Source organism: Battus philenor, unplaced genomic scaffold (genome assembly GCF_028537555.1).
Source record: "Battus philenor isolate CCGP_79_NKW_IND1 unplaced genomic scaffold, ilBatPhil1.0.hap1 SCAF_10, whole genome shotgun sequence".
NCBI classification, from domain to species: domain Eukaryota; kingdom Metazoa; phylum Arthropoda; class Insecta; order Lepidoptera; family Papilionidae; genus Battus; species Battus philenor.
In genome coordinates this window covers 49000-60912 of record NW_027181662.1, presented here as the reverse complement: position 1 = coordinate 60912, position 11913 = coordinate 49000, and the positions used below count along the sequence as shown (strand labels likewise).

Sequence of the window (11913 nt, the reverse complement as noted above, 5' to 3'; positions counted from 1 at the left end):
GTTTACTCACCGTGTTATCGATAGTGAGCTTTTAATAGGAAATTTTGTTTGTTTAAATAGAACATTTTTATAATTACCGTTTGTGGCCTTTGCGTATTGCACTAGATTGATTTGTCATAAACTATTCGGTAAAAGGAACGATATTATATCTGTGCACCTAAATCTGTGAAAAGTTTTTAAGAACGTCAACTGTTTAGCAACTGCTTGTCGATATGTGATATTTATGGCTAATGTTTTACGACGATACCTAACAACAACTGCAGTCGGGATCGTGTTTCGTTATGGCACACAGGCTGAGTGTGCTGGGCGTGCTGGTCGCGCTGGGCGCACTGGGCGCAGCTCTCGACGCGGGGCCGGAGTGCCCGCCGCCGCCCGCGGCGTGCCACAGCGAAGGCTTCGCTCTTGATGAATATTTTTATCGGGTCGATGGTAGGTTGTCTAATCTAATTTCTAAAGTACGTACAGACAGTTTTCAAATCAACGATTAGCTATATATATCTCTTGTTGCTTCTCATGAAACCGCTGGCAGTGTAACAATACCTTGGAATTTTTTAAAAATTTATAATAACACACTTGCTTTATGTTACAATAGGGACATTATGCTATGTACATTCCTCAGTTAATAAGCATAGATAGAGAGTAGATGGAGGTGATGCCAGTTCCACTGTTCACAAAGAAAACTGTAAATGTGGAGCGCACTTGTGAACTTTCATTGCAGGCAGGCTAAAGGAAGTGAGATCCCATTATTGAGCAATACACACACTGAATCAATTGACAGGTTATCTGAAATGTTAATTTGGTTTAATACTTATGTGCGGTAACAGAGTTCAGCACAACACAACATTGACAATATTTGTGTGTTGTGGCAGTTGCCTTTCCAGCCATCTTTCTTAAAAAGTTATGACCTGCCCTTTGTGGGAATGTTGAATAGAAACATTAAAAGCTATTCAATTTTTAAGTGTTTTTTGGTCTAACTTCTTAAATTTTTTTGTTTCATAAACTGTAAGTAAAGATTTGAAATAATAGACTTGGTTGAATCACATTATTTTTATATGTATACCTGCAGCTGTTAGTCTTTGTATAATTAAATATAAGAAAGCTATCTGTGCAAATGTCTTAAAAATCTTTTTTATGCTGAGTGACTCATTCTGTGCATTGGTGCTCCTAGTTAAAATTGTCTGCGCATAATGTCAACGGTCTCTTGTTTCATTTAGCTTATAGAGTTCTCCTTGGTGTACTGTAAGTTGCTCTATGGTTACCTGGTTTTGGCACGGATTCCATTAAAACAGTGTTTTACCATAGCTACCAGTGTCCTTGCACTGGTGTTTTGTCATTGGGAGTCATACATTATCTCTTGTGTGTTAACAACCATGGCAACATTTATATTCTAATTATTTGTGTTTTTCTCTCAAAAATACATTTTGAGATTCAGCAATTAAATATTCTGTAAATATTGAGGTCATTTTAATATTTCTGTGTAGTTATTTATCAAATTTAATTGTTCTACCAATAATAAATTAATACTATTTTGTATGCTTTCAAGTGGATATGAATTATCCACATTGTTGTGCAACTACCTGGCATCAATATTATGGCCACAATTTCAGAGTTGTTATTCCAGTGCGCTGCAATCAAGTATGGTTACCATGAGCTTTAGTGTGATAGTGGCACTATGTTGTCTCCCACAAAACCTTCTGATTTGACCAACATCTTGTAAGTATAGGGAGTGTTTGTTGGTTTTATCTCATCAGCAAGTTATTTTCTGAGTGTATGACATTTATAAATAATTCAGCAACTCACATGTCCTTCAAGCTTTCCCATATGTTTGACCATATAAGTAACAACAAAAAGAAAAGTAGATAGATGCTTGCTTGCATGAAGGAGTCTACTGGGTGTTGTTTTGTTTATTGTTTACAGAACAATGTTTATTGCTCCTTACGAGTGCTGTGGAAAAGTTCTTGACATTCCTAATTACTTTGTTAACTAATTCCTTCTTGAAAATCTAACAAGTTCAGTTCAGGAGACTTTTGCTGTATCCTTGTAGAATCCTGTATTGTTCCTCATACATGTCCACCATTAATGTCCAATCAGTATGTGCTTTTAAGTTTACAATGCTTGTTATATTTATTTAATCATTATTATATATATTTTTATTCTTGAGATTTCTTTCACAAAATCAAAGATTCCAATGTTCTTTATTGTTAAAAGATGGCTTTTCTACTCTAATAGTATTGTCATTTTGGCAACAATTGAAGTGGCGCACAATCAGAAACCACGAAATCTGAGCAAGTGTATTAACCATTCATCCAAACTCTCTCAGCACGAAGCGGTAAACTTTCTAATAGGTGAAAGTATTTTTTTAAAATCATTAAATGTGTCTCTCATTTCTATTTATTTTATAATATTTTAAGGTTTTCTGAGCTGTTTATAGTTTATGTATCTGTATTACAACACTTCCAAGGTGAAATCAGAGGCGGCGCGGGAATGCACACTTTGAATTTGAAATAGACAAAGATGTTGTTAAACTAAAAATGCTATTGCGGTTGCAGGGGCAAATTTGAACGTGAATTATGGTCTCACGTATTTGACCATAAACTGCCACGACGCCGTGAGCCTGGACAGCGCGTCTATGCCGCGGTTTGCGCGCGCCGTGCTCGTGCAGCGCGCCGAGCTGCGTGCTTGCGCCGCGCCGACCGCCGGCTATGCGCACGCGCTGGCCGCGCTCAACGTGTCCGTGCTGGACCACCTCGTGTTGGAGCGGCCCAGTGGCGCCCTGGGCGCGCAGCAGTTGTCCGGCCTGCAAGTGTCAGCGCTAAGCATACGCGCGCCCCCCGCCGCGCCGTTGCCGCTGGCCCGCGGCGCCCTTGTGCCGCTCGCCGCGCTGCTCGACTTGCGCTTGCAGTCCGTGCTGCTGACCGACGCGGAGTTGGCGGAGTTGCCGCCCGCGCTGCGCCGCCTCAGCCTCACCGGAGCCGGCGTGGTGGCGTTGCCGGCGCACACGCTGCGCCGGCTGTCCGCGCTTGTGCACCTCGCGCTACGCGAGCCCAAGCTGACGGCCGCGCCCGACGTCGGTGCAGCGCCGGCTCTGCGCGATGTCGTCGTCATGGCGCCGCTGGATGCGCTGCCCTCCTCCCCTGCGCTCGAGAACCTCACAGTGTGGGAGGCGCGCAATGTGACGCTGCGCGGAGGCTGCGCCTCGCTGCGGCTGCTGGACGTGTACCGCTCGCGCGGCCCGCTGCCAGTCAGCTGGTTGACGGGCTGCACGCGCCTCGCCACCCTCTCTCTGAAGGCGATGGACCTGGGGACGCTGCCCCCCGGCCTGCTGCACTCCGCGCCCGAGCTCGCCGCGCTCACGGCCCGCTCCTGCAACCTGAGCGCGCTGCCCCCGGACCTGCTGACGCAGTCGCGCAGACTGCTCTCGCTCGACCTGTCCGACAACAAGCTGGAGACTCTGCCCGAGTGAGACAACTTTGCAATGTTTTATTAATTACTTTATATTCTACTTTATATTATTGTTCACTAGCGTTTTAACTGATTCAATTGTAGCAAAGGACTTTTGTGTTTTAAGTGTGTTCAAACAAAGTGAGCAACTTATTCCATGTGAACACACAGTTTGCAATAAACTTATATAATGTATATATGTCACTCTCTTACAGTAAAAAAAATACTTATTACTTATATTATAACTACTGGGTTTATATAATAATTAAGTTATTAGTACTATATTATTTTTTTATAATATACTCGCGTGCAGCCGAATCAACTCGCCCGTACAAAATAGACTTTTTATTAGCGCCTATACCTTTAACTTGAAATGTACACATTTATCATTTTAATCGCAGCACGAATTTTGAAAATGTCGTGCTATGAATGTAAGTGCGTAAAATTTACTTACTTACTTACTTACTTATTTACCGCCACTGGATACAAGACCAGAAGAAGTCGCCCTAGTTGTCCTTTTGGTACAACAGGGCTTTAGCCAGCGAGAGGTCTCTCGTTGACTAAATCGGATCAAACCTTCTGTATCCAGGGTATACAGAAGGTTCCAAGAGACAAATTCTTACTCAAGGAAGCCAGATGACAGTCGGCTGCGGGGTGCTTCGGCGAAAGAGGACCGTTTTATCGTCTCCACAACTCTCAGAAATCGCTATCTCGCCGGTGTTGCTGTGCAGCGGCGGCTGGTAAAGTTCGAGGGGTCGCTGTCAGTCAATGGACGGTAAGAAGACGCCAACCTGACTCCTAAACGGCCTGCCAGAGACCCCATATTGACCACAGCTCATCTACAAGCTCGCGAACACATCGGTCGGACGGCTGAACAATGGCGATCGGTCCTGTTCAATGTGTCTGTCTCCATAGGACACTGTTTCAGCGAAACGTATGGCGGTGGTTCGTGTGTGACATAGGCGAGCATTTCAGTGGAAGGAAAAACAGCTACTGCTTTTATCCCTGGCGGAGGTCGAGGAGGCGGCCTGACTGCAGACCGATGTGTGGAAGACGTTCTTCTTGATTACGTCTTTCCTTATGAAGGCTTCATAGAAGATGGATTCCTTCTTATGCAGCATAATTCCCGCTGCCATACAGCACAAATCACTCGTCAGTTTTTGAACGAAGTTGGTATTGAGACCATGGACAGGCCGCCATTCAGCCCTGATTTCAATCCTTTTGAACACATATGGGACGAGCTAGAACGCAAAGTCCGGACCAGAAATCCAGCGCCTGCAGACGTTGTACATCAAAAGACAGCACTCGAAGAGGAGTAGGAAGCTCTCCCTCAAAATCTCGTAGAAAGGGTTAAAGTTTATGACTAACTGAAGATCCTTGCAGTCTGCCAAAGCAGTTTACGCAAAGGTCTCGTCTCGTGCCTTCCCTCTCTTCCCGCTCTGCACTGTCCGGCGTTTCGCAATCGCATCTAAATAAAGGTTCGCGGCATAAATTAAAGGATTAAAAAAGTAACTTCAAAGAATTAGTAAAAATAAGATTTAACACCCTGTAACACAACCTAATTTAAACTCTAAAGTGCATATCTTGCATTAAAAAATTGTTCGAGTGGATAATTCGCGTCGTGTCAGAGGTCGCAACATCCTCACGCACGACATTCTCTCTTTCGCCGCTAAAGGAGGCTTCAAAAGCTCCGATGTGGTGCTCGCCGAATATGGCCACCTCATCAAAGCTATTGAAGAGAGCTTTCCTTAAAAGCCTTCTCCCTCTACACACCGGGTTCAGCCCGCGCCCCTTGGCCGTCACCCTACCATCGTCGGCGGCTAGCTAAGGGGACGGATTAAGCCCTCCGGGCTAACTGTCGTCTATTTCAACATTGACAGCCTCTTCGATAAAAAGGATGAAGTGGCTCAGTTCCTGAATGAGCATAATGTCGATGTTCTGCTCGTTCAAGAATCCCACCTCAAGCCCTCCAATCGCGATCCTAAGATAGCAAACTACCAGCTCGTCAGAAATGACAGACTTCTCGGAACGTCTAGATCTCGAATTTGTGATTCAATTTCTTCTCATTCGGCAGGCCTCAAAGCATTCTGCCATGTTATTAATTATAATTTACTCATTAGCACTGCCTTAGGTAATATAATTTATGGTGATATCTCAAATCGGTGGCCTTCGCAGCGTCCAGTGGATATGTATATCAAAGGTGCTGATTCCTTGGGTTCCGACCTTTAGCAAGCATTGGTGCATCGGTCGGGGAAGCACGCGTGCGCTAGCGCCGAGTACCCGACATAACCAGGCGCGCCGGTGGATAGGAGCGCCTTGGTGCGAGTGCGCCGTATCTATTGGCGCAATGGCTAATCCAAGGAGGCGCTTGCGCAGGGGCCTGTTCGCGGCGGTGCGCGGGCTGCAGGAGCTGCGGCTGGCAGGCAACCGACTCACGCGGGCGGCGGCGGCGCCCGTCTTTGCGCAGCGCACGCTGCACGCGCTCGCGCTCGCTGACAACCCGCTCGGCGACCTGTGCGACGACGGCACCGACACCGTCTACTCCGAACACGGTACGCTCGGGAGACCGATCCGCGCTAAACTCAATACTCTTCGCCGAATTCGAGTAATGCACCTGCTGCCCGTTGCCCTGCAGCGCTGTCGGAGCTGTGGCAGATGCGCGGGCTGCGCGCGCTGGAGCTGCGGGGCACGCGCGCCACGCGGCTGTGCGCGGACTGGCGCCTGCACATGCGCGAGCTGGCGCTGCTCGACCTGCAGCGCAACAACATCACGCAGCTCACGGTGAGAGACAACACTTTAACATACGTATGTTATACGTCAATACGTATTGAGTTTGGCGTACAAGTTAAAACTTTGTGCAACCTGCTCGATGTGGACACGACTTGCAATCAAGATATAAAGTATCTTTTTCTCTTTTACAACAAAAAATATTTAAAAATTTCAAATCCATTTTTTTGTGTTAACTTTACGCGTTCTCTAAATCGTTCTGTTAGAATTCAGTGTTTTTACAGACTTTATTTAAACCGTGTAATTACACGGGATATAATTTCAGTTCAGAACTAATAACATCGCATCGTTTAATAATATTAGAAAAACAAGCGGTTAAAGATGGGATCCTTAGGGAACACCAAATGGACATCTTTTGCTTCGAAAACAAAACCTTTAATTTTGATCACTTATGCCGGACCAATGAGCAGCGGTGGCGCAGTGATAGGGGACTGACACATGGGTTTATTTCCCGGAATACAATCTTATGTAAACCACTTTGTGCATTAATTACATAGCAACGTCTCTGCTCACAAACAAATTTACAGTGGACGGGCAGCAGTGTCCTCTAGACACCATAATATCACACCGCGATCGGCAACCCGTCTGCTACACATGGCGACTATGGTATAGACCTCCATAGATTTCTTTGGGGGAGATCCATGCCTTGCACTGGGCATCTATGAAACGATATCAGACAGGACACTTAAATACAAGCAACATAAAATTAACATAAAAAACGTGTAATTAAATAAATCACATACAGCTGTACAATGACTTCTGATTAAACGGCAGTTGTCGTGCGATGATCGGGCGTCGCTTCACCTTTTGGTTTACTTCACGATGATGTACTTGCAGGCGGCCGAGCTGCAGTGGCAGCGCGACGTCAAGTCGCGAGTGCTACTGCGCGGCAACGACGTTCGCCTCGCAGCGCTCTCGCCAGCCGACTACCGCAACGCCAGCGCCGCCCCGCTGCGCGCGCACGTGAGTCCTACCCCGGTGCCCCGCAACGTGCCGGGACTGCCCCGCCCTCACCGTTTGCTATATGACTACAGGTGACAGAGTTCGTAATGGACGCAACGCTGACGTGCGACTGCCACGTGTACTGGGCGGCGCGGCTGGTGCAGGAGCGCGCCGACGTGCCCATCCGCAGTGCGCGCTGCCGAGACTCGCGGCCGCTCCTCGCCTTGCGCGTCGACGACCTGCAGTGCGAGTTGCCGGGCGATGATTGCGCGCCGCGCTGCGCGTGCCGCCTGCTCGGCACGCGGCTGGAGGTGAGCTGCCCGGGCGCTGGGCTAACACGCGCCCCGCGCATGCCGCCCGGCGCACCGCCCGCCGCCGCAATGCTGCTGCCTAACAATTCCATCGCCGCATTGGCCGCCGACGACCTGCCGCCCGCCCTGCAACTGCTCGATCTCAGCGGCAACCGCATCGCCGACCTGGACGACGACGCTGCCGCCGAGCTGCTACGCGCGCCGCGGTCCGTGCGCCTGGCGCGCAATCCGCTCGCCTGCTACTGTTCTGCGCCGCTCTTTACCACGCTGCATGCGCATCGCGACCGCGTGCTGGACTTTGCGGAGCTGCGCTGTGCGAACGGCGAGCTGCTGGCGGATATGCGCCCGGCCGCGCTATGCCGTGCACGCTCCCTGCACGCCGCGCTAGGCGCTGCGGGCGCGCTGATGCTGCTCTCGCTGTGCGTAGTAGCGGGCTGCCTGTTGCGCCGCTCCGCGCGCCTCGGGCTCAAGCGGTTCTTGTCCGAGCGCGGTCTGTGCCTGCGGTGGCTGCTGAGCGAGGAGCCGGCGCGCGACGAGCGTGTGTTCGAGTACGACGTGTTCGTGTCGTTCTCGCACCACGACGAGAAACTGGTCACGGAGCGACTGGTGCCGGGGCTGGAGGGCGGCGCGCACCCGTACCGGCTGTGTCTGCACTACCGCGACTGGACGCCGGGCGACTGGATCCCGGCGCAGATCGCGCGCTCGGTGCGCGATTCGCGCTGCACGCTGCTCGTGGTATCGGAGCACTGGGCGCGCTCGCTGTGGGCCCAGGCCGAGTTCCGCGAGGCGCACGCCGCAGCTCTGGCGGACGCGCGCACGCGCCTCGTGCTGCTGCTGCTCGACGAGCCGGCCGCGCTTCGGGACCTCGGCCCCGACATGCAGGCCTTCCTCGCTGCCAACACCTACCTGCGCTGGGACGACCCGTGGTTCTGGCGAAAGCTGAGACACGCGTTGCCGCGCGGGCCCGTGACGGCACCCGGTCCACAGCCGGACCCTTTCGCACCGGAACCGCCCACCCCGCCCACGCCTACCGGAGGAGAGGTGACGCCGTTCAACACGGCGCCGGTCGCGTAAGGTGCGCGACGCTGCGAGCATTTCGCACGTAGACACTACCGATGACAAATACTCTGATACAAGATCTGTACATAAATAAGCAACCGGAGAGGTGAGCATCACGGGACCAACGTCCGTTTCCTTGTTTTAATTAAGTGTAAAAGTCAACTGAGGCAATCAACTGACAAACATTGCACAAGTTTGTCAGTTGACTGCCTCAGTTTTAAGCGCATGGACAAGGATAAATATTCCATTCGCGTTTGGATTGGACTGTCGCGGCCGCTCGTGCCGCTTGTGTCGAACCAAGATATTTTACTTCGCGTGCCATGAGGGACTAAGGACTATACGGACTTTTTATACATTTGTTTATACCTAAGAGAATATTTTTGTTAATAAATGAAATGAAAAAAATCCTTTAATCATTGTTTTTTTTTCCGTCTATGCCTATACAACACGCATACAACGGTGGTTGTACATGATCGTCACTAGTACACGTTCTAGATTTATTCAGGCCGCATATTTATATACCATAAGTTAATATTAGTATCCATCGGTGATGCTTCAGCTGTTTGGCTTCAAACTATGCAGTGAGATGTTATCGTCGTAACCTACGTGTTGGCCACGATGTGTTCGGAGACATTGCGCTGCAATACGAGGGTAAGAGTAGTTAGGTAGGTTATTTTTTCAAAGTGGTTTATAAATACGTTTACGTATCATAGGGCCTGATGGTGATGCCCCGTATGTCGGACTCGATCTAGGCGTCAATACCGACTAAAAACAACTCTCTCTCTTCGATATCCTTGTTCCTCACGGCATGGCCGCTAGGCATTACTTCGCGTACATCTTTCTCTAATAAAGTGGCTGTTCAGGCCAGCTTCCTCCGCTCCTGCTCTATTTTTCGCAAATCCTTCAGCGCGGTCGTACAGTACGTGCTCGTATATTCTCAGTCCGAAGGTGAGGGCCGGTATCACGATGGCTCGTCTGGTGGCTTCTTACCTTTAGGAAGAAATACCAGTCTCTATCGTTTCCACGCGGTAGGAAAAGTGCCTTCCAGTAAGCAGCTATTGTAAGTCCTCATGAAAACTCCTGGTGTTGCTATAATAGCTTGCTTAAGAGCTACGTTGGGGATCCCATCCGGTCTCGGAGCTTTGTTGTATCCAACCCTACCGCATGTTACCATTAGCTCCTCTGTCACAGGGGGGTATCTCATTCGGTTCCACAATCCTTAGTTAAAAGGAGTTTTTTTAAGGGGAATTTTGGTTGCGTGGGGAACAGAGGACTTACAATTCTTCCTAGTAGAATAGGACATATGAGCGTTGTGTTTTTATGTCTTAGTTGTTTAATTACAATCTGGTACAGCTTGCCCCATGGATTCCTTTCAACTTCTTCCAACAATATTTTCCACGTGTTTCTCTTGCTCTCTTTAATTGACTTATTTAATTTTAATCGCGCTTCCCTATATTTGCTGTAGAGCTGCTCAAATAGTAGTGTTTTTGAGCCCGTTGGGAGGTTCTACGCGCCTTAACACATATTTTCCTAAGCTCAGCAATGTTATCATTCCATCAGTACACCGGTGGGGTTCGGTTGTTGTTGCGTCACCTTGGCATTGTTGCATCGCAGGCCTCAGTCAGCCTCCTTATGATTTCAACCGCCTTTTCGCTGGCACTTTTGTAAAGCAGTGGTCGATCCTCAAGTGCTATCTTGAACAGGCCGGGATCATACATGATAGTCCTCCAACCCACTAAATCAGTTCTTGTTTGTGGTAATCTATTTGTATTTGGCTTACATGATACCTCCCAGTATATGGCAAAGTGGTCGCTAGCGGTGTAAGTATCCGAGATCTCCCAACTGCTATTTCCTCTTGCTAGTGTACTGCTGACGAAAGTGAGATCCACAATAGAGCTCGCCTCACCTCTTGTGAACGTGGGTTTATCGCCTGTGTTAAGTAAGGCGACGTCCAACACTGACATCGCTTCCAGAAGCTGGCAACCTCTAGTGTTAGTTAGCTTTACTACCCCAGTCCACTGCACAAGCGTTAAAATCTCCAGCTATAGCTACAGGGGAGCACATTCGGGCATCCTTCACTAATTTGGCTAGGAACTCAGCAAACTCATCATATGTTAGGCTAGGTGGTGCATAGCAACTGTAGAAATGTATTCCATTAAATTTGGCTCTTACAAATCCAGAACCATTATTTTTGGTTACCCTGAAGAGGTTTAGTGCCACATGCCCAGATGACAGCTTTTCCTTCCTTATCAGTGATCAGTAGGTAGGTAGGTAGGTAGGTAGGTAGGTAGGTAGGTAGGTAGGTAGGTAGGTAGGTAGGTAGGTAGGTAGGTAGGTAGGTAGGTAGGTAGGTAGGTAGGTAGGTAGGTAGGTAGGTAGGTAGGTAGGTAGGTAGGTAGGTAGGTAGGTAGGTAGGTTAGGTTAGGTTAGGTTAGGTTAGGTTAGGTTAGGTTAGGTTAGGTTAGGTTAGGTTAGGTTAGGTTAGGTTAGGTTTTTTTTTTTTTTTTTTTTTATTGACCCCCGCTATTGGGGGTCTCTCGTACCCCTATCTTTTTGTGGGACAGGGTCTTTTGTTACAGTAATTTTTTCACATATATTTTTTTATTTTCATACTCATCAGTCTTTCATCACATATTCTTTTAGTCTGTCTTTCATGCTATATTTCTTTCTTTTGTGCCCTTCTATACTACTCTTCTTTCATCCCTTTTTTTATTTTGTATATCTTATTTTCTAGGTATCACATATTTGCACATTTATTATTTATTTTATAACAGTCTTTTATCTTATACCTAGGTTTTATTTATTTCTATAATCTTTTTAACTATTGTTTTACAATAATATACAAAATCCTGCCTAGTAGCTTTATCGCCTATCAGGGAGGGTATCGTGTCTTCTTTGACCTGAACACCAGACCGGCACTCGAAGTCGAGCCGGAGTCCCCCGAATGCGGGACACCGGGCCACAAGGTGGATCACGGTCTGGTCCACGCCCGGTTCACAGAAGCACGAGGGGTCCTCCTTGAGCTTGAACCTGTGAAGGTACTCAGAGAACCCCCCGTGCCCCGTGAAGAGCTGAACCAAGACCGTGTCCACCTCGATGCTGCGGAGCACGCGGTGGGCTGAGACGGCGTCCGGGAAGAACATCCTCGTCACCGAAGCCGTCGTTCCTTCTACATACCTCCTGTTCCATTCGTCAAGCGACTGCTGTCTCAGTTGCCTCTTGACGAATGAAACAGGGCATCTCTCATATTCCGGTCGTCTTTTACTCTTCAGGGCCGCTTCCTTGGCCAGCTGGTCCGCCCTCTCATTCCCCTCCATCCCCGCGTGCGCTTTCACCCAAAACAACCTTACATCCTTCCCTTTTTCTCTCACTT

General features: G+C 48.5%; 1 protein-coding gene across 1 annotated transcript; it reads left to right on the top strand.

Annotated features, from left to right (window-relative positions):
• LOC137923760 (protein toll-like) lies at positions 1-8947 on the top strand. The gene is made up of 6 exons (XM_068767030.1): positions 1-429; positions 2550-3459; positions 5818-5993; positions 6077-6222; positions 7066-7191; positions 7263-8947. Exons 1-6 carry the CDS (start codon positions 282-284, stop codon positions 8553-8555), a joined length of 2799 nt encoding a protein of 932 aa, XP_068623131.1. The 5' UTR covers positions 1-281; the 3' UTR covers positions 8556-8947.
• Positions 8948-11913: the final 2966 nt, after the last annotated feature.

What these genes read in the sequence shown, in the direction of transcription:
- LOC137923760 (XM_068767030.1), top strand. Translation starts at nt 282, where the DNA reads ATGGCACACAGGCTGAGTGTGCTGGGCGTGCTGGTCGCGCTGGGCGCA. An exon ending in AAGCTGGAGACTCTGCCCGA is followed by an intron (nt 3,460 to 5,817) that starts GTGAGACAACTT and finishes GCGCTTGCGCAG; the next exon opens with GGGCCTGTTCGCGGCGGTGC. An exon ending in CACCGTCTACTCCGAACACG is followed by an intron (nt 5,994 to 6,076) that starts GTACGCTCGGGA and finishes GTTGCCCTGCAG; the next exon opens with CGCTGTCGGAGCTGTGGCAG.